Source organism: Orycteropus afer, unplaced genomic scaffold (assembly GCF_000298275.1).
Source record: "Orycteropus afer afer isolate SDZICR_OR568_19922 unplaced genomic scaffold, OryAfe1.0 scaffold00010, whole genome shotgun sequence".
NCBI classification, from domain to species: Eukaryota; Metazoa; Chordata; class Mammalia; order Tubulidentata; family Orycteropodidae; genus Orycteropus; species Orycteropus afer.
In genome coordinates, this window is record NW_006921597.1 from 18844427 (window position 1) to 18867371 (window position 22945).

The window sequence follows — 22945 nt, forward strand, 5'->3', positions numbered from 1 at the left end:
TCCCAACCAATCTTCCATTTTTTCCTTCCTTCCTTCCTCCCTCCCTATCCATCCATCCCTCCATCTACCCTCTCACCCATCCATCCTTCTTCCACTTGTCTACCCATCCATCCAGCCACCCATCCATCCATCCATCCGTCCCCAGTCAGGTTTGAGTCCTCCCATCCTGCAAATCTGAGGGCAATCCCTCCTTCCAGGGAGGCCTTGTACATAAAGGTAGGTGGGGATGCTGTCCACAGGCTGCACGCTCCTGGAGGTGCCCCCAGGACAGAGACTATGCCCTTCTCCTCAGCACCTCCCGTGTCCACAGCACTGTCTATGGGAGTTCCCACCGTCAGTGGGGAAGGCTCAGGCAAGTTTCCCAATGTGTCTGCACACAGAGTGCACATGGGTTGGCTGTGCTTGTGCAACAAGGAGAGGGGGTTGCGGCCCAAAGAGGCAATGAAGTTATCTATCTGTCTTTCCTCAGGCACGAGGCTTCCTGGACGTGAGCCCCTGAACTCTAGGGAGCCCCGGTCCAGGGGAGAAGCTGCCGCTAGAGAGAAAATGTGGCCCCAGGTGAGGGGAAGGGGTGTGTGCTTCACAATTGTGCTCCAAACCATCTACATTGTGCTATGAACCATCTAATTGTGCTCTGGAAACCTACTTGCACTGTCCCCTTCTCTCTTGAGGAAAGAAGCAGAGGCCACCACCCTGGGCTTCAGGCTGGCTGGGGGATGGGGAGTAGGGAGATGATTATGCTCTAGTGGAGGTGGGGAAGGTTCTGGGCCAGTCATTGCCCTTCCAGGCAGGATGCAGGAACATATCCCACCCACCCCAGGCAGGGGCAAGGACACCCAGATTCCAACGTGGAGCCCAGGGCTAAAGAGCCTCTTTACCCCTGCTGCTCCCAAGCTCAGGCCAGAGAGCATCATCCTGCCTCAGAGAACAGAACCTGCAGCATCCACAGCATGCTGCCCAAGGCTGAGCCTGAGTCCTGGCACGCCTGCCCCCATCCAGCCTTACATCAGGCAGTCTCTCAGGCAGCCCAGGAACAGCCTAACTGGGCTGGGCAGGGTGGTGGGTCTGCTCCCATGTCAGGCTGAGCCATAGTCATCCCCCACCTCTTCATACCACCACCTGGCAGTCCAGGGGGACCACCAATACCTAAGAACTACAGGGAGAGAGAAAGGGTATAGTGATCCCTAAAGTGGCTACTTGGAGCCTTTCCTGACCAGGAGTCAGGACTTTGGGATTGCTCTTGTCACACGGCTACAATTTGGTGAGAGGATCTCAGAGAGTTAGATAGGTTGGGGGGCTGGACTGGGAGGCAGAGCTGCTCCTAACCTCCTACTCAGGTCTAGGGAGCAGAAGTCAGCTGGGACTGGGTGGAGGTGTGGCAGGCCGACCCTCTCTCCCTCAGCAGAGAGACTGGCCTGGGCCCAGTGGCTGCCGTGAGGAAGAGACCAGGCCAGGACAAGTGGGCAGGTTGGGTGTAAGGGAAGAGGCAGGTGGGGTGGGGGCTGTGGTCACAGCTCCGACTCAGGGGTGCTGGCCAGGAGGTAACCACTCCCATAGCGTCCATTGGGGTTGCCACTGGTCTCCAGGGGTGACGTGCTGCCGGGCCCCAGATAGGAGCGGTGAGTAGGCATGGGGGAGGGTGCCTCGCTGGGCACCTTGCTGAGGATAAAGCGGGTCTCGTCGTTCTCCTCCAGGTTGGAGATGTCCTTCATCATGCGTCCTTTCTTGTAGGACACAGAGAGGGTGTTGGAGCCATCACAAAGCAGGTGGAAATGTCTCAGGATGAACACCACAGGGATGGGTAGGGTCGCCACAACGATGAGGATGATCAGGAGGGCCATGGCCCAGCTCGGGAAATAGAGGTAGCGCTCGGCAGCCTGGGGGTGAGCAGGAGGCATGTGGGGATGGATGCTGCGGTCCCCGAGGACTTCCAGAACAGCCTCCTCCTGACCCTGCCCGTTGCCTTCCTGCCCCCCACCCCACTATCCTGGCCAGGACCAGCAGAGATGAGTGGCATCAGGGACTGCTCCTTGAAAGAGGTGGTCCCTGTGGTCAAGAGCCTGAACCTCTCTGGGTCTCAATTCTGATGCCTGCAAAATGGATCCATAATCCCCCTCCACAGACACGGACAGAGTAAAACATATGGAATCAAAAGACTAGTCAACCCTTGTCAACCTATGTTAACCTTTCTGAGCCTCAGCTTCCCCATCTGTACTATAGTAAAACCTGTGAAAGCTGGAACTGTGTAAGGCTGAAACCTGTCAGAGAAGGAAAACTCAAATATTTTCCACTGAACTGAGTGAAACTGAGTGACAAGGAGCTCTAGTGGCGTAGTGCCTAAGGCATTTGATTGCTAACCAAAAGGTTGGTGGTTCAAACCCACCAGCCACTCCGTGGAAGGAAGACTGAGCAATCTACTTCTATAAAGATTTACCACCTCAGAAACCCAAAGGGGGTCACTATGAGTTGGAATTGACTCGTTGGCAGTGATTTTTAAAAAAAAAAACAAAAACAAAACTGAGTGACAGAAAAGTGGTAAGACTGCACCTGTCAAAGCTGGAAAGCCTGCAAGACCCATCAGGTATGTCTAAGTAAAAGAGAATATACCCATGACCATATATAAGGTTGGCAGATGATATTTCTACATACGTATTTGTATATGCTATAACAATGTCCAAATATATATTACAGCTAACAAGGGGCAAAGTAAGTGGCCATCTAAATGCAATGATGGGTCTCTCCTCATCCAGAGCAAAGAAGAATGAAGAAAACCAGACACATGGAAACAATCAGTCCAAGGGTCTAGCAGACCATGCGGTCCTCAGCCTATATGACCATGGGATCAGAAAAACTAGATGGTACCACTGCCAACTACTTGGAGGGGGATTGGTGCAGGAGATCCTGAATAGAGTGGGAGAACAATGTGGAACAAAACTTAAAAATAAATAAAATAAAATAAAATAAAAGACCAGGTTTACTGGTCTGATAGAGCCTGGTGAGACCCCTGAGACTATGGCCCCCTAGTTATCCTTTAGGTCTGGAGCTGAACTCACTCATGTGGCTTCCAGCCAAACAACAGACAGGCATATGGGGTGAATATTTACATCAGGTAGATACACTTCTCTGGTAAGACATTTGGTGGCTAACCAGAAGGTCAGAGGTTCAAATCCATCAGCCACTCCACCGAAGGAAGATGGGGCGATCTAGTTCTGTAAAGATTTACAGCCTTGGAAACCCAATGGGGGGGTCACTATGAGTTGGAATCAACATGATAGCAGTGAGTTTGGTTTTTCAGTTTAGATACGCTCCTCAGAGTGATCAATCACGGGAGGACAGAAAGGCAGTGTTTACACAGGGGGATAGCTGGGGGCGGGGCATGAATGCACGGGAAAGAAGGACACAGGGAAGAAGTAACTACAGGGAGGAAGGGGGAAGAGAGCTGTTACATTGTGGGGAATTGTAGTCTATGTCATGAAACAAAATGAGTATGAACTACTGTAAGAAAATGAATTTCCTCTGTAAACTTCACCCAAATCACAATAAAAAATTAAAAAATAATAATAAAAATAAAAGAATGTTCTCCCCAAAACTGGGGAAAAAGAAAAAAAAAAAACTTGTGAGACCCAGGAAAACAAGGCAGTTGCGTCAAATTCCAGCTCTCACGGGTTTCACAGTAGGATAATGCCACTTTCCTCTCTGCATTATTTTGAAGATGACAGATTAGGTGTGGAAAGCATCTGGCAGTACCTGGCACATAGCAGGTGGCGTATATAAATTTATCTCTGTGGCCTGTCTAAGTAAGGTCTGGGAAGATGAAATGCCCCTGGGGTTTTGGGAGCTCACTCCTCACCTCCTCCTTGATCCAAGCGCTGTAGCCAGGTGGTGTGACCCCCAGCTGGATGATGCTCGCTGTGGTAAGCACAGCCATGCACAGTGGAGACACGAACTTCCACATGTAGTAATAGAAGCGGTAGGGCCGGAAGCCCAGCATCTCCGTCAGCTCCTGCATGAACCTGCCAGGTGGAGCAGAAGACTCAGCAGTGGGCAAACCTACCCCATTTCCTCTGTCCCCCAGTAGCCTCCTTCTCCAAGAAGCTTTCTTGGCCATACTCTCCCCTCTGGCCTCTTCCTCTCTTCATAGTCAGTGCTCATGGTATATTACTCTATGCTGATCTCTGGGAAGATTGCTGTCATCCTCCAAACTCCTCTGACTCCATCATGCCCCTCCCAGGGATTTGATATAGCCAATCAGACAAACCTGGGGCAGGCAGAGAGCACTAAAGGGCTTCTATGTGCACTGTGGTAGTCACTGGGTGGTACAAACAATTTAAGTGCTCAAGGCTACCAGAGGCACCTCGAAAGAAAGACTTGTCAATCTACTTCCAAAAAAGTCTGCCACTGAAAACTCTATGGAGCACAGTTCTACTGACACACACTGGGTCTCCATGAGTTGGAATCCACTTAACTGCAACTGGATACTGGTGCTCCCCACCCCCAAGGCTCAAGGAGTCCATTGATCTAGACTCCCCCTGCTGGGAAAGAAGAAGAATGCACTTCCCTAGTGTCTGAAAACAGAAGTTAGCCCAGGCTCCCACCGTTTTTTAAACCAGGGCTTCTAACCCCTGCTGAGAATTTGCATTTCCATCCCAGATATACTGAATCAGAAGCTACATTTTAACAAGATTGGATCTTGTTAGCCTTATTTTAAACATAGGGTTTGTGGACAGAGTTCTAAGAGGTGGGCACTCTGTTTACTTGAATGGTATTTTAAAAAAAAGAAGCGGCCATCTTTACTTCACTAACCCCTAACTGAAACCTACCACTTCTTTCTATTATAAATATAACCAGCTGACCATGGTCATATTAACAGTACTTGACCTTGTCATCATTAGATTAAGCCAGATATTTTCATATCCCATTACAATTGCTAAAGATACCTAGAAACACCATTTATGCCCATCATCACTTTGAAAGTGGTTGTTATTAGACCCCCTGCTAAATCTTGTAATTTAATACATTGAAAATAAAGCTCATACACGTCACTCTCTCACAAATTTTAAACAGCATTTTGCTATTTTTCAATGTAATTAGTTTTGTCTATAATTCAGTATATTTTATTAATATATTTAAAAATAATATCCCGAGGAGAGGGGTCCAGGAGCTTCACTGCCAGCAGAGGACATGGCACACACACAAAAAAGAATAAGAGCCCCTTCTGGCAGGGTGCCCCAGCCTGGCTCACAGAGGGAGGCGGAAGCGGGAGAGTGCCCCTTTTCATGTCATTCCTTGTCTCCTCTTGCATCCAGCTAGGGAGCAGGCAGCTATGAGAGAACCTGATTCTAAGACCAGGTCCAAGCATCAGATGGGGGCGGTCAGAACTGAGTACATCAGGGTGGCTCCAGCCTTGCTGAGGACAAGGACAGCAACAGCCACAGCCAAGGCTGAGTGGGAGGGATGAGTCCCAGGGCTTCCTGAGGACACAGATGTGTTCGTAACTGAGGAAAGAGTCTGGGAGCTGACAGCAAATACAGACCTGCCTTGGGTCCAGGCCGTGACCCAAGTCTTTCTTGTGGCTGAGTTCTCTTAGCTCACCCCATCTCCAACTTAGGAACCACATCCACACCTCATCTCACACCCCTGTCAGGAGGACCTTAATATTGTGGGCAGGGTATACCCACAAAGTGCTCAGCAAACTGAACAGAATCCTGAAGACAAGTTAACTTACTCACTGCTGTCCAGTCGGATCTGACTCATAGCGACCCCTCCTTGGGTTTCCGAGGCGGTATTACTATGGAAGTAGATTGCCCAACCTTCCTTCCGAGTAATAGCTGACGGGTTTAAACCACCAGGCTTCTGGTTAGCAGTCAAATGCCTTAGGCACTACACCACCAGAGACACGTTGGTGCCCAGGAAAGGGACTATGGTGATTAAAGGAACTTTAGGGAAACGCCAAGACTCTGAACCTCAACCCAGGAGACTTGGGTCCTCAGCTTGACTCTCCTCTGACCAGCAGTGTGGCCTAGGACAATTCACAATCCTCTCTCTGAACCTCAGTTTCCCTGAACGATCTGACACTCTGATTCTACAATCTCCTGCCCCATTCACAAGCAGCCTTGGCAACACAGGATTCTCCAGAGGGTTGCAGTGGGACAGAGCCCTACTCCTGTCCCCATCTGTCCCTCAGGTCCCCCTTACTTCTTGGTTCCATAGATCCAGGCCACAGCGATGTTCTCTAGGATGACGATGACTGTGAGTGGCAGGGTGGCCGAGTAGTCATCAAACATGGTGACAAAGTAGTTTCCGGAGCGCTGGACGAACAACAGCCCCACGAAGAATGCAAAGACACAGCAGCCCACTACAGAGAGCCGGGAGGCCGGTGTAGGGGCAAAGCGCAGGGTAGGCAGGGCCCGGGGGCTCTTGGGGGATACCCAGGACCCTCCCATCCCACTCCTCCCTCCCCCAGGCCTGCAGCCCAGCCTCCTTCAGGCTCCAGCCTATAGGAGGCATCCCACTGAGCTCCTTCCTACTCTAGTAGGCAGTGAGCATCTTGAGAGAAGTGTGATGTTCCTCCTTTCTCCCATGCCCCTTGACCCTGGCACCATGTGGTCCTTAACAGGCGCTCCACTTAACTGCTGGGATTTAATTTAATTTAAATGATCAATGTGACTATTCTGAGAGTCTTTTCCTTCACTTCAGTTTCCCCATTTGAGGACAGGATACTCTTTTCTGGGGATGCAGGTGAGTCACCCTACATGGAGCTCAGATCAACTCGGAAGGCAGGGGACTATGGACATAACCCAGGACTGGAAGCGACAGAGCTGGGACAGGGTGCAAAGCTGAGAGAAGGCATCCCTTCCTGAAACATCTCAGCAGGCTCTTGGGGGAAGGGACAAACAAACTCAAGAAAAAGGCCCATCTCCCAGCTCAGGGGAGGCCCACATTTCCAAATAGCTTCTCCTCCTGGCTTGTGCTCTTCTTTGGGAGGCAAAGCCAGGCTGTGTGCTGAAGTGGGACGTGGAGCCTTTTGGCTGTGGGCCCACAGATAAGCCAGTCAGCCTCCAGTCTTCCAGAAGTCAGAGCCAGAACCTGACTGTTGGCCACTAGGGCAACCCCCAGGGCTGGGCGGGGGTGCAGGGAGGAGTTACCTGTGAACATTTCCTTGGGCACCTTGAAGGTGTCGATGATAGGCGTGGTGATGCCTGCCATGGTTCCAATCATGCTGCCCAGGCCCAGGTTGATGAGCATCAGGAAGAACATGACGGACCAGAACGGGGAGGCGGGGAAGTGCGTCATGGCCTCAGTGAAGGCGATGAAGGCCAGGCCTGTGCCCTGCACAGACTGAAGGACGGGATGGGAGGTGGGGTCTCAGGGAGGCCAGCTCCACCCACACTCAGGGAGCCCCCATCCCCATCCCAGGGAACCTTGGCTTCCTTACCCTCTGCCCTCCTTCACAGGAATCCCAACCCCCACCTAAATACTATTATTTTGGGCCAGTCAGTCTCAAAGTTCAAGAGACATCAGAATGCCCCAGGCAGAGTGTAAAATATCAATTCAAGAGTTCATCCATGGGAACTGGCATCTACAATTTGGACAAGGACTTCAGGTAACTCAGATGAAAATCCTCACTATTAGAAACATGCCCAGTTCCAGACTCTCCTCCTCCAAGAAGCCTTCCCTGACTGCCCCAGACATTTCTGTGGCCACTCCCAGCTCTGAGCTCTAGACCTAATGCAGTAGTTCTCAGCCTGGGCTGCCCAATAGAATCCATGGGAAAACTATTGCCAATGAGTCAACTCCAACTCATAGTAATGCCAAAGGACAGAATAGAAATGCACCATAAGGTTTCCAAGACTGTAAATCTTTATGGAAGCAAACTGCTTCATCTTTCTCCCTTAGCGCCTGATGGGTTCAAACCATCAACCTTTTGATTAGGAGCCGAAATGCATTAACCACTACACAACCAGAGCTCCTATAAGAATGCATGAGAGCCTTTAAAAATGCTGATGCCTGGTCTTACTACCCTGGGGACAATGATTTGATTGGTCTGGGGTGAAGCCTGGGCAGCAGGGTTTATAAAGCCCCCAGGTGATTCGAATATAGGCAGCCAAGACAGAGCACCACAGCTTTAAGATTTGGGTCCTTGCTGCTTGGGAAATTTGTTACATATTGCCTGTGGACATCACTTATCTGTTGTTGTGGGATATTCAGTGATTGTGCGGGGTGTCTCCCTCCCACTGTGAGGGTGTGCAATTCTTGTCATTTGGAGGCTATTGAGATCACGTGGTATGACAAGACTGCTATAACCCTCATTTCATTCAGGGACCAGGCCTGTGAGAATGGGGAAAGGGTCTCATGGAAGGGGAGGTCCTTTATGCTAACAGGAACCTGGAGAAGAAACCAGGCAGGGGTCCCCAGATAGGGCTCCTTGCATTTGACTGCATGGGAAGACCTCGGGGGAACGGGATGCAGCCTCCTAGGTGTAACACTACTGCACGGAGTTGGACCTTTAGTATGGAGGTCAGAGTTCACAAGAAGTGTCACGAGCCCTGGTCCCATGAAGAAGGGGCAATGTTGGCCCGACCGAGGGAAGCTGGCTCTATCCTATGGGAGCCATGGCTCTGGACTTGGCACCAGCAAGGTTCTAGGGACCCTGGGCACTTGTCTGTCTCCTGTTACACTTCCTACCAGAGCAGTCATTTTGGAAGTTGCAAGCTGTACAAACGGGAATAGAGGAAGATGTCTAACCTTGGGTCTCAGCATTAATGAAGGAACATTCCTCCACCTTGCCCCAACCTGGGAGGTTACGTGTATGGCAGTGGGGGGTCATAGTGGGAACAGCTGTGGGATGGCCAAAAGCATCAAGGGGTGATTCAGAGCGTGGGCTCTGGACTAGACTACCTGGATTTAAACTCTAACTCCTCACTGTTAGCTGTGTGACCTTGAGCAAGCCTCCCAACTTGCAGGTTACTCATCTGTAAAATGGGGGACAATAATCAGTACTCAACTAACTCATAGGGCAGTTGTGAGGATCAAATGAGATAGAAAGCAAAGGGTAAATACCAATTTCAATACTTATTTTATGCATAGTAATAAGAGATATTATTTTAAATACACTACATGGCAGTGTACACAGTGTACTGGTACACCGGAAACCTATTCAACACATGAGAGAGTCATCCCATACTGCTCCTTGTGATCTCTAGTGTGGCTGCTTCATCTCCTTATCTAGACTCAAGTCTGCCTACTGGAAAGAGCTTTGGCTGATACCTATTCTCCATGTCTTGCTGGCCACATACAAGGTCATTGCCTATCAAATAACTGAGTGACTCCCAGCCACTGTTCTAAGGCCTGTGCCCAAGCTCCAACCATCCGTGGCCTATCTCTGGGTTCTGCACTCTCACATCTGCCTGCCCATCCCAGCACCTTGTCCAGCTCGTCCTCCAGAAGGCAGGGATTGAGCCCCAAGGCTGAGAACTTGTCCTCCTTCACAGTCATGATGACATTGTACATCTCTGTGTAGTCCTTGGTGGTCAAGTGGGAGAAGTTGACATGGGGTGGGATGAGGTCCCGGCTCAGGACATTGGTATTGAGGTACCCCAGGATTTTCTCAGCATTCCTGTAGCACAAGAGGAAGAGGGCCTATGTAAGAAGTCAGGGGTAGGGTGACAAGATCCTGGAGGCACCTCCCTGACACCCAGGACCCCCATGGTAAACAATACTCATCTCTGAACCCATCACTGGGGTCCAGGACTGGGGACAAAGGGTGCTTCTCTGATCACTGTGCCTCAGCTTGGGGTGGGGGGACCTCTCTGCAACCATGACCCACCTATCCACTGCTGGATAAGATGGACAGAGAGAAAGAAAGATAGGAGGAGGTGCCACCTACTCGACCACACACTTCTCATTCATGATGTTGGCCTTGAAGCCCAGCACAGCAAACACCACAAGGGTGGCCAACACCGAGGTGAAGAAGTTGATGAAGGACACCAGGGCAGCGTCAAAGTGGCAGTTGTTGTCCTGCTTGTTGTAGCTGGAGAAAGCGATGACACCACCAAAGCCCAGCCCCAGGGCAAAGAACACCTGTGTGGCTGCCTCCCGCCACACTTGGGGGTCCAGCATCTTGTCCAGCTATGGGGGGTAGACCGTGGCAGGGGGAAGAAAAGATACACAGAGATGAGGGTTTTATCTACATCCAATGGAGTTCCCTCCACATCCGTTTCTTCAGCCTTAGAGGCAGCCTAGCATAGCGATAAGGAAGTTGTAGCTGTCTGACCTTGGGCAATTCTCCTAACCTCTCTGAGCCTGTTTCCCCATCTGTGAAACATGGGTAATGATAACATTAAGTTCAGAGCAGCCCTCTGAACTTTTTGTGAGGCCTAAGTAACACAAAATAGTAAATGCTAAGTGTTTACATACTGTCTTGGTTTCCTAGCGCTGCTGTAACAGAAATATCACAAGCGGGGGGCTTTAAAAGGCAGAAATTTATTCTCTCACAGTTCAGGAAGCTACAAGTCTAAACTCAGGGCACCAGCTCTAAGGGAAGGCTCTCCTTTCTGTGTCAGCTCTGGGGCAGATCTCTATCTCTTTCAGCTTCTGTAGTTCCTTGGTTCTTTGGAGATCATCACTTGGCATCTACTCCCCTTCCCACTTTTGTGCTCACTCACCATAACAAGAAACTCCTAAGTGGATTACATCTACAGGTACAGGAGTTAGGTCTCTAACATAGATTTTGGGAGCCAATTCAATCCATAATATATAGTAAGTTCTCAGTTAATTTTCATTGCTATCATTGTTTTACCATGTGTGATGGTTATGTTTGTGTGTCAACTTGGCTAGGCCTGGCTGAGTGGCTGGGCAGCTGGATGTAGTATTCCCCATGATGAAACTGGTAATCAACTCCATGGTGGAGTCTACTGGAGCAGCTGAGTAGCTGCCTTTGGGTATGTGGTCTGCTTCCCGTATATAAGGAGCTTTGGGAATGGTCTCTAGCCTTTGGCACACTTGGACCCTACATGTAGCCATGTCGTTGCTCAGCAGCCTGCTATGCTCTGCCAACCTTGGGACTTACAACAGACTTAAGTTAATGGCCTGCCATGTGGATTGGTAACATTGGGACTGTGCCTTTTTACTTGTCATCCTTGGGGGATTCTCAGCCTCAGCAGCCAGCAGCTGACTGAGTGAAGAAATGCCTCTAGCTCCAGTGGGCTGAGAGCAGGAGGCAGAGCTAGACCCCAAGGTTGAGGGGCTTTCACCCAGCCCCGAGAGCCTGGCACTTTGAACTTGGACTTAAAGCCTCCGAACTGTAAGAATAAACTCCTGTTTGTTAAGGCCATCTCATTTGTGGTACTTCTTGTCAGAGCGGCACTAGGTAAACAGAACACCATGGAACTCTCATCTAAGGGATATTGCCAGGCCTATCACATATGGTTGTATAGTACACAACTCAAGGAGGTGTCCTTCACTTAGACTGTAGTGTGAATGGTGCTGCTGAAGTTGTGCAGTGTATGGCATGCAAAGCAGCATGAGAACTGAGAACATCAATGTCTCCTTGATCCCTCCTTTACCTCAAACCATAAAAAGACATCACCTTGTCTCTCTTCCTACCCAATCTTCTCTTTCTCAGAAAAAAAAGGGGGGCTACCAATGTTCATCCAAACATATCTACACGCTCTAGGTCACCGAAGATGTCCCACCCCAATGCAAGGCACAGAACTCAGGCATTTCCTAGAGAGGAGCAGCCCTTGCCTAACCCTTCTCTGTTCACATCCATTTTCCCTTTACTCTTTGGTCTTTGAGGCAAGGGCCAAGGCTTGAACCACACACAGAGCTTTAGAGTCAGACGGACCCAAGGCCATATCCTGAGTCCCATCTTCTAATAGCTGTGATGCCTTAGACAAGTGAAAGCACCTATTTTGAGTCTCAGTTTTTCATCTAAAGAATGGGAACAATCTTTCCCAGGGTGGCTGTGAAGACCAAATGTACAGCAACAAATAATGTCTGGCACATACTTGGAATTTGGTCCTGACAAAATGCAAGGGACGCAGGGGTTGGGGTGGGGGAACACTAAGGTTTATTATTCACATTTTGAAAGGGTAAATTGAGAACCCAAAGGGGAAATCACAGGTACACATCATTTTATTGCTCTTTGCTTTATTGCACTTCACAGATCCTGCATTTAAAAAAAAAAAAAATTAAAGGACTGCAGCAACCCTGCATTGAGCAAATCTATCGGCACCATTTTTCCCACAGCATGTGATTACTTTGGGTCTCTGTGTCACATTTTGGTAGTTCTCACAATACTTCAAACTTTTATAATACTGCTGCACACTTAATGGACTACAGTATTAGCAATATTAGACTATAGTATAGTGTAAACATAAGGAGCTCTGGTGGTGTAGTGGTTAAGGCATTCGGCTGCTAACCAAAATGTCATTGGTTCAAACCCACCAGCTGCTCTGCGGGAGAAAGATGAGACAGTCTGCTTCCGTAAAGACTTACAGCCTTTACTACTGTCAATCACTTGGAAGAGGATCTATGTAGAAGATCCTGGATAGAGAGGGAGAACAATGTGGAACAAAACTCAAAATCATCTGGAAAAAAAAAAGGTGGGGGGGACCAGGTTTGCTGGTCCGATAGAGCCTGGTGGAACTACTGAGACTGTGACCCCTAGCTGCCCTTCAGGTCTGGAATTGAAACCACGCCTATGGCTTCCAGCCAAGCAATAGACGGATATGAGTTGAACATTTACCTAAGGTAGATACACTCCTTGGAGAGAACACGCATGGGAGAAAGAAGTACAGGTAGACAGCTCAGGGGGCAGGAGTGCATGGAGGGATGGACACAGGGAAGAGGTAACTATCGGGAGGAAGTAGGAGAGGAGATGTTGCATTGTGGTAAATTGTGGTCAATGTCATGAGATAAAGTGTATGTGAACTGCTGTATGGAAAGTGTATTTGCTCTGTAAATTTTCACCCAAATCACAATTAAAAAAAAAAAAAAAAGACTTACAGCCTTGGAAACTCAGTGGGGATCACTATGAGTCAGAATCAACTCAATAGCAGTGAGTGAGTTTGTAGTGTAAATATAACTTAAAAAAAATTTATTGTGATTTGGGTGAAAGTTTACAGAGCAAATTCATTTTCCACACAGTAGTTCAGTTCATACACATTTTGTTTTATGACATTGACTACAATTCCCCACAATGTAACAGCTCTCTTCCCACTTCCCACAGTTACCTCTTTCCTGTGTCCTTCCCCCTCCCATGTACTCCTGGCCCCCACCCTCCAGTTGTCTCACTGTGCAAACACTGCCGTTTTGTTCTCCCATGATTGATTGCGTCAATGTGTATCTACCTCATGTAAATGTTCACCCCATATGCCTGTCTATTGTTTGACTGGAAGTCACAGGCATGAGTTCAATTCCAGACCTGAAGGGTAACTAGGGGCCATAGTCTCAGGGTTCTCACCAAGCTCTATCAGACCAGCAAACCTGGTCTTTTATGATTTTGAGTTTTGCTGCACATTGTTCTCCTATACAGCGTAAACATAACTTTTATGTCAACTAGGAAACAAAAAACTTTGTATGACTGGCTTTATTGCAATATTCACTTTATTGTTGTAGTCTGGAACTGAACCCGAGGTATGCCTATACTTATACTATCTCCAAGGTATACCTATACTTTCTCCTAGACTGATTTACTTGCAAAGTAATGGAGCTAGTTAGTTGGGGCAGAGCGGTTACTGAGAAAGACCTTCTGATGCTGGTCCCTGATGCCCTCCTCACACCATCTCCTGACTCAGTCAGCCTGTCAGCTATGCTCGTCAGCACTTTCCCACTGGCCCTCTGCTGCTGAGGTGGGTCTCAGCGACCTCACTCCAAGTAGATGAGGGAGGCAAGGGGCAAGTTAAAGAGCTCACTACCTCTGCAGTCACAAGCCCAGCGGTCCCCTGCTGTGTGCCGAGGGCTAAGTCTGTTCCTCCTCTGTATAATGAGCCATTGGACTTCAGGGTCTATCCAGGTCTAATAGCTTACAGCCCTGACATCCAAGAGAGGGAGGCCGCCTGCCTTCCACGTCAGCAGCTTCCTAGGCAGACGAGCAACTGGAGTCACTCCACCAGCTGAGCAGGTGTTCAAAAGCCTGGAGTGTTTGAGTAGAGTAAGGGGCCTACAGAAGACCACACCCCATTCTGCCCCCATGCTGAGAAGAAAGAGGAGGATGATGGTAGAGCCTTTGGGCTTCAGGGTCTGTGCATAAATGGAGGCCCAGAAGGAAAACCTGGTTAGCAAGTATATATACTCCAGGGGAAACTGAGAACCCTAACCCCACACAAAATAGGTAAAGCCATCTTTTGTCCACAAAGGAAACCCAGAACCAAGACCTGTAAGGAACTAAGAGTCCCTTGATATCCATCAGAAGGATCCTACCCTTCTCATCTCCCCCGCTCTGTGCACCAAACAGCTGTAACATGTTATGGCCTCTCTGTAGTTATGACATACACCTCCTCCATCAAACCCTGAGCACCTTCTGTAAGCCAGGCCAGGTACTAGGAGGTGAGGAGACCATGGGGAGCAAAAACAGATGTGGTCTTAGCTCTCATAGAGTTTACATTCTAGTTAGAGAGATGGACATTAGTCAAATGATCCCACAAACAGATGCTAAATTGCAAATGTGACAGGGACTGTGAAGGACAGGCTCTGATGTTAAGAGGGGTACTAGAGGATTTGACTGAGTTGAACCAGGGAAAACTTCCAGAGGAAGGGGTCCTTAAGCTGACATCTGAAAGGTGATGAAAGCAGGCTACAAGGAGAAGGGAGAACATTCCAGGCAGAGGGAACGGCACGTACAGTGGCCCCAAGGAGGGACAGAAGATAGTGTGTGAAGGGAAATGCCACAGGCCAGGCAGCTGAAGCAGGGAGGGTTAAGGAGGGGATGGCTGAGGTTGGGATGGTCAGAAGAGTCAGTCACAGGCCTGAAAGCATCCTTGTCTTGATCTTATGAAAACACCAGGAAACCACTGAGGAGTTTGAAGAAGGGGAAACAATCAGGTATGTATTTCCAAAACTAGTGGATGCAGTAGACCTGCTAGGAAGCTTTTTCTGAAGTCCAAAAAAACTCACTCCCACAGAGTCGATTCCTATTCATAGTGACCCTATGGAATAGATCTGACCCATAGGGTTCCCAAGGCTGTAAACCTTTATGGAAGCAGACTAACTCATCTTTCTCCCATGGAGTGGCTGGTGGGTTTGAACTACCAATCTTTTGTTTAGCAGTCTAATGCTTTAACCACCAGTACCACCAGAGCTCCTTCTTTGGAAGGAGGTAATAGTAGCTTTGCCTAAGGCTGGGGTGGTGCAGATGGAGAGATTTTAGCAGAAATAATCAAGATGCCCTCAGTGATGGATGGTAGAGAGGGGATGCTGGAGAGGAAGATGCCACGGTGACTGTCATGCTTCTGGTCTGCATGTCTGCATGGGTGGAGAGGAAAAGAGTAGAAGAGATGAAAGTCTTGGTGGAGCTGGGCCAAAGAAGAACGAAACTTTAGTTCTAGAAATGTTGAGCTCAATGTATCTTTAAGATACCTAAGAGGAGATGTCAAGTAGGCAGTTGGACAAGTGAGTGTAGAGACTAGAGTAGGGAGCTGAGCTACAGATAGAATTTGTCCATAGCATGTGCACCAGCAGAAACTAAAGGTGTGGCTGAGGATATAGAGTGAGAAGAAGAGAGAGCCTAAGACTGAGTCAAGATCTGTAATGTTTAATGCAGGCAGAAGGAGCAAGAGAACAAGGAGCATTAGAGGCAGGAGGAAAACCAAGAGGACTGGGTCACAGAGGCCACAGGAAGAGAACCTGTCAGAGAAAAGTGGGCCAGTGAGATCAAGAGAAAAATGACAGAGATAGTCAACAGGCAGGGATGGAGTCAATAGTGAGGAGGGCATGGGTGGGCTTGGGGCTGTTCAGGAGAGTGAAGAGGCCAGAAGCCAGGAGGAAGTAAAGAGAGAAGCAGGGAGGCAAATGGACACAATGAGGATAAACAACTCCTTGGAAAAGCTAGCCTTGGAATGAGAGGAGAAAGCCTGGGAAGTATCAAGAGAAGGCTATGAAATCAATGACAGGTGGCTTTTTAATCTGTTGTCTTGTTTTTGTTGGTCATGGAGTGATATGGCCTATTTAAAAGCTGACAGAGGGCAGGGGTGTAGAAGAAGGGGAATTGTCTTCCACAGGAGACCCCTGGGCCTCTCATTTGAAAGCGGGAAGGAGGAGGAGATAGGGCAGCTGCAGGCAGGTTTAGAAAATTGATACCTGAGTCTGAAGGAGTTCTGTTTCAGTGGCTTCTGTTTTCTCTGTAAAACAGGAGGCAAAATCATGTGCTGGGCATAGGATGTGCTGGGAGGGGAGGCCAGAGGGCTCAGACTCACGGAAGAGGTTTAAAATAGTCATTGGAGAACAAGAGGGCCAGAGAAACAGGGTAGGGATGGTTTTCTTAAAACAAGGTGAAATGTTATCTTCTTTACAAATGTAACACAGGCTCACACCAATGTCCATGGTAGCACCTTTCACAATAGCCAAAAGGTGGAAACAACCAAAATGCCCATCAACAAATGAATGGATAAATGAAATGTGGTACATATACACACGGATTATTATTCAACCATTAAGGAAAATAAATTTCTGGGGAGTGCTATAACATGGACGAACCTTGAAAGCATGATGCTGAGTGAAATAAGTCAATTGCAAAAAGACAAATACTGTATGGTCTCACTTACATGAAATAAATATGGAGAAACCAAAGATTCTTATGATTACAGGGCTAAGAAGGAGGGTGAACAGGGGAGCTTTTGTTTGGGGAGCATTCATTTATGCTAATGGTGGTGGAATATTTTGGAAAAGGATACTGATAATGGGGGCACAGCAAGAAAAATGTAATCAATGTCACTGAATTATAAATGTGGAGGCTGTTGTGTTGGAAAATGTTTTGGTGAGTGTATTTTAATGACAATAGTAATAATAAAGTAATACAGGCACCACAGTTCCTTATCTAAAAGCCCTGGGGCCAGATTGGTTTTGAATTTCAGGATTTAAAAAAAATTATTTTAGAAAGGTCATATGGTGCCTATGCCACATAATTTGATGATACCCCCAGCAAGGTCTAGGGTAGCACCTATAACCTACCACATTAGTATTTCTGCAGCAGAACATATGAATATTCACACCAAGTGAATCAACCAAAATTATAAATAGCCTCGTAATCTGTTAGGTCATTTTGCTGCCAAATGAGTTCTGGGGGAAAAAACCCAAACTTTTGTTTTTCAGGGCTATTTGGACTTTGTTGTTGTTGTTTGCCATCGAGTCAGCCCCGATTCATAGCAACCCCTCCTTGGGTTTCCGAGGCAGTATCACTACGGAAGTAGGATTGCCCAACCTTCCTTCCGAGGAGCGGCTGGTGGGTTTGAACCACCAGTCTTCTGGTGAGCAGTCAAGTGCCTTAGGCACTATGCTACCAGAGCTTTAGCATTATGGATAAGGAAATAAGGGCCTATGCAGGTTCCTAATAGAAATTTGGAGATTATACAAAAGAAAAAGAATATAATCATAGTCCCAGAGGGAGAGGATGCCTTTAACTTCACTTTCCAGGGGGCAGTAGTAAGTGGGCTAAATGATCATCCCAGAAGGTTCCAGTAATGGCAGAGGGGTTTACTTTTGCCTAGAAGGCATGCTGGCATTCACTGGTGTTCAAGGATGTCAATCATGACAGTTTTACCAATCAGCTGGAGCCTGGGCACATCCTTCTGGATAGAAACTGGGACCTAATGTGAGGACTCTTGGCAGTATGGGAAGTTCCAACAAAGACAAAGTGAAAGATTTTAGAAAAGAGGATAGGTTGTGACAGCCACAGCTCTAATCATGTTCCTTCCGTATTGAGAAGTCTTTGATGGCTCTCTACTGTCTGCTGCAGGGGGGAAAAAAAATCAACCCCTTAGTGGCCTACAAGGCACAATCTTTCTCTACTCTTCTGTGTTTTGAATGGAGTCCCTAGGAGGTGCAAACGGTTAACATGCTCGGCTGCTAAATGAAAGGCTGGAGGTTCTAAGTTCACCCAAAGGTACCTTGCAAGCAAGACCTGGTGACCTACTTTTGAAAAATCAGCCATTGAAAACCCTATGATCATAGTTCTACTCTGACACACATGAAACCATAGGTCAGAACCAAATCAATGGCAACTGGTTATATTCTGAGCACTCTAAATGCAGTGAACTTATTAGTCTTCTAAAGCACCATGGTTTTTTATACCTACCCACCAGCCACTCCTCGGAAGGAAGGTTGGGCAATCCTACTTCCGTAGTGATACTGCCTCGGAAACCCAAGGAGGGGTCACTATGAGTCAGGTGTGACTCGATGGTACACAACAACAACAACAGCCTTTGCCTAGGCTATTCCCTCTGCCTGGGATTCCCTTTTCCTACTTACTTTCTGATGAATTCCTATTTATTTCTCAAAATCACACATAAATATCATCTCCTCTTTGAAGCTTCCCCTGGGCTCTCACATCTTTTGTCAATACCCCCGTTACATGTTTATATCACTTTCAATAGTTTGTACTTCCTAGGGGTGCAGTCCAGCTCCTGTTCTTCGTATCAACAGTGCCTGGAACACAGAAGAGAAGAAAGAATGGGGAGCAAGAGAGAGACAGACAGACAAACAGACAGACAAAGGCTGATTTGCTTCCTTGAGACTGTGAGCAGAGTGGGAAGGACTGGACAAGAAAGAGCCTGTGAAGCTGTGTCAGCCTTTTTGGACTGAGATATTGTTTCTTAGGACAAGGAGATCCTTAAGACTTTAAACTTTTACCTTCTGAAGTATGGCTGGCTTAATGCTGGGGCTTTATTTCTCCTTACTTTCCTTTTCCCTTCCTTCCTTCCTCTATTGCTTTTTATAAATATTTCCCTTTTGATCTACATCAGTCATAACTAATCAAACCAAAACCTACTGTCATCAAGTCAATTCTGACTCACAGTGACCCTGTAGGGCAGAATAGAAATGCCCCATAGGGCTTCCAAGGCTATAAATCTTTACCCAAGCAGATTGCCTCATCTCTCTCCCATGGAGCAGCTGATGGGTTTGAATTGCTGATCTTTTGGTTAACAGCCCTAGGCTTTGACCACTGCACTACCAGAACTCTTTAGTTTTTACGAACAGATCCAGGACATCTGTGGGATCCAAACACATGCCATAATCAAGATTCTCACAATTTTCTAAACCTAAAACTAGGATATGGGTAAATTCCTGGGCCCAGTGACTGTCAGAGCCAAATTTCACGAATGAAAACAGCCAATCTGGGTGTGGTGCAGTGAATTACTTAATATAGCCCTTCTAGCCACAGTCCTCCATTTTGTGATGTACTGTAAATCCTAGCCTCTATGCCTGTGATTCTCTGGTGGCATAGTGTCTAAGGCATTTGACTGCTAACCAGAAGGATGGCAGTTCAAACCCACCAGCCACTCCTTGGAAGGAAGGTTGGGCAATCTAGTTCCATAGTGTTACTGCCTCAGAAACCCAAGTAGGGGTCACTATGAGTCGGATCTGACTCCACGGCTGTGAGGTTTTTTTTTTTTTTTTTTTTTTTTGGTTTATGCCTGTGATTATGGTCCCATTTTGGAGTCAGCTGACTATATGTTAATGAGGCAGGATTAGGGTGGGATGTATTTTGAGTCATTGCCTAGTCACATCACTAGAGAGTATGACTCAAGTCACCACCCTTAGCTTCCTTGAGGTTATGGTCTGCATCTAATATGTATGAATGCTCTGGCAAAGTTCTCTCTCTCGCTCTGGACGCTGCATCTGGCTCATCTTCATCCAACCTCTGGTTCTTGGGATTTGAGCCAGCAGCCTATCATCCAAACTAATTCACCAGCTTCCACAGCCTTATGAACCAGCAGCCTGTCATCTGACCTGCACATTTGAGTTCATCAGCCTTTGCAACAACATGAATGAGGAGAATCCTCAAGACTGATGCTTGACCCATGGATTTGGGACTTGCCAGCCACCACAACCACATGAGCCATTTCCTTGGTGGTTTGTGACTTCTGTGAGACGCTACAATGAATTACAAAATCCTAAGATGGGAGGGAGAGTACTGAGGGAAGGAGTAGTAGTTGATATTAGAGATGATGGAGAGATACAGCAGTGTGGAGAAGTTGGACATACGGGACATCTTTAACCTCTGCCTTATAGGGACTAGCCTTGTGCTGATCCTTCTAAAAGAAATTATTTAAGCACAAGGGAAGACACTGCAATCCCAAACTGCACAAACCGAGTTGGTCCTGCAACCTGGGGACTTTTCAGAGGATAGGGAGTCAGATCCAACCCTCCTTGGGTTTCCGAGGTGGTATCACTATGGAAGTAGATTGGCCCATCTTCCTTCTGAGGAGTGGCTGGTGAGTTTGAACCACCAGCCTTCTGGTTAGCAGTCAAATGCCTTAGACACTACACCACCAGAGCTCCCTAGAAGATAGGGCAGGATTACCTTGTAGGTGGTAATTTTAGAAGAAAATGAAAATACACCTACTCTTCACTTATCAACTATCTCATTATCTGACATTTTGTATTTACAATAGTAAAAATCTACTATCCAACATTATTGATATACATTATTGATGTGCATTACTGATGTATATCTGGCAGTAATGAATGCCAAAGTGCAAGGCAAGAGTAACACTGGCTGTGATGGTTAAGGTTATGTATCAACTTGGCTGGGCCATAATTGTCAGTGGTTTGGCAGCTACGTAACGATGTGGTCATCCTCCATATTGTGATCTGATGAGGTTATTTTCCATTTTTGCACCAAGCTAATTTTCACATAACAATCTGGTCTTTGGAACCTAATCAGGTGGATAAGTGAGGAGTGGATGTATCTTTCCCCCCTTCTATTTGTTAACATTTTACCTATTGCTGCTATTTTTCTATATATTTTTTTAAGGTATGGAACATTTATTATGAACGTACAAAAGCAGAGAGGACAGTATTTTGAACCCTCTTGTATCCATCACCCAGCTTCAATAATTACCAGCATGTGGCCAGCCTTATTTCCTGTATATCCTCACCTGTTCTCCCTACCCCAAGATTATACTGAAGCACACTGATAAATCTATATCTGACATTGATAAGGGCCCCAGGAAAGCCCAACAGTGCCAAAGCCTGATGGGCCTTTGAGAAGACAAGAGCCTGTGTGAGCGGTCCCTGGGTGCTTGGAGGGGCACTCTTGCTGGTGGAGGAGATGACCACAGATGCCCAATGCTGCAGGGATAAAGTGAGTCAGGTACCTTTAGTACAGAATGTACTGTTGTTCCTTGAAGTTAAAGGGACTCCTTCTAGAGGGCTCGGGACCATGGTCACGGGGGACATCAAGCTTAATTGGCATAACATACTACACAAAAAGAGGAATTGATGGACTACCCATTGAGATATTTCAACAACCGGATGCCCCACTGGAGGCACTTACTTGGTTCTGCCAAGAGATATGGAAGACAGCTACCTGGCAAACTGACTGGAAGAGATGCATATTGTACCCATTCCAAAGAAAGGTGATCCCACAGAATGTGGAAATTACCCAACAATATCATTAATATTGCACAAAAGTAAGATCTTACTGAAGATAATTCAAAAAATGGTTGCAGCAGTATATTGACAGAAAAGTTCCAGAAATGTAAGCTAGATTCAGAAGATGTAGAATGAGGGATATCATTGCTGATGCCAGGTGGATCTTGGCTCAAGGCAAAGAATACCAGAAAGATGTTTACTTGTGTTTTATTGACTATGCAAAGTCATTTGATTGTGTGGATCATAACAAATTGTGGATAACAATTGTGAGAAGAATCGGAATTCCAGAACACTTAATTGTACTCATGAGGAACCTATACATTGACCAGGAGGCTGGTGTTCAAACGGAACAAGGGGAACTGCATGGTTTAAAATCAAGGAGGGAGTGCATCAGGGTTGTATCCTTTCCCCATATTTATTCAATCTATATGCTGAGCAAATAATCTGAGAAGCTGGACTATATGAAGAAGAACATGGCATCAGGATTGGAGGAAGAATCATTAACAACCTGCAATACGCTGACAACACAACTTTGCTTGTTGAAATGAGGATGACTTGAGGCACTAAATGATGAAGATTGAAGAATGAAGTCTGCAGTATGCATTACATCCCAATATAAAGAAAACAAAAATCCTCACAACTGGACCTATAAGCAGCATCACAATAAATGGAGAAAAGATTAAGGTTGTCAAGGAATTCACATTGCCTGGTTCTACAATCAACACCAATGGAAACAGCAGTCAAGACATTAGATGATGTACAGCACTGTGCAAGTCAGCTGCAAAGGACATCTTTCAAGTGTTGAGAAGCAAAGCTGCCTCCTTGAGGACTAAGGTGGGCCTGGCACAAGCCATGATATTTTCAATCACCTCATATGAATGTGAGAGCTGGACAATGAATAAGGAAGACCAAAGAAGAGCTGATGTTTTTGAGCTGTGGTGCTGGTGAAGAATGCTGAAGGCACCGTGGACTGCTAGAAAAACTAACAGATCTGTCCTGGAGGGAGTGCAGCTGAAATGCTCCTTGGAAGCGAGAATGGCCAGACTTTGTCTCACCTACTTTGGTCATGTTGTCAGAAGGAACCATTCCCTGGAGAAGAATATCATGCTTGGTAAGGTGGAGTGTCGACGAAAGAAGGGAAGGCCTTCAATGAGATGGATTGACACAGTGGCTGCAATGATGGGTTCAGGTATAACAAGGATCGTGGAGCTGGCATGGGATTGGGCAGTTTTGTTCTGCTGTGCATAGGGATGCTATGAGTTGGAAACAACTCAATGGCACTTAACAACAACAACTAAACAAAAACACTGTTCTACGTCCTACTCTGGTGAGCAGCAACTGGGGTCTTAAA

The 22945-nt window shown here is 47.1% G+C and overlaps 1 protein-coding gene across 1 annotated transcript in view; it reads right to left on the bottom strand.

Moving 5' to 3' along the window:
• Positions 1–1508: 1508 nt before the first annotated feature.
• Positions 1509–22945, bottom strand: part of SLC6A17 (solute carrier family 6 member 17) — a 43927-nt gene continuing 22490 nt past the window's right edge. The window contains exons 6-11 of the mRNA XM_007949520.2: positions 9887–10128; positions 9424–9616; positions 7146–7338; positions 6196–6355; positions 3851–4013; positions 1509–1877 (exon numbers count right to left, since the gene is read on the bottom strand). Of these exons, the coding sequence (XP_007947711.1) occupies positions 1509–1877; positions 3851–4013; positions 6196–6355; positions 7146–7338; positions 9424–9616; positions 9887–10128 (1320 nt within the window). The remainder of the gene's footprint in view (positions 1878–3850; positions 4014–6195; positions 6356–7145; positions 7339–9423; positions 9617–9886; positions 10129–22945) is intronic.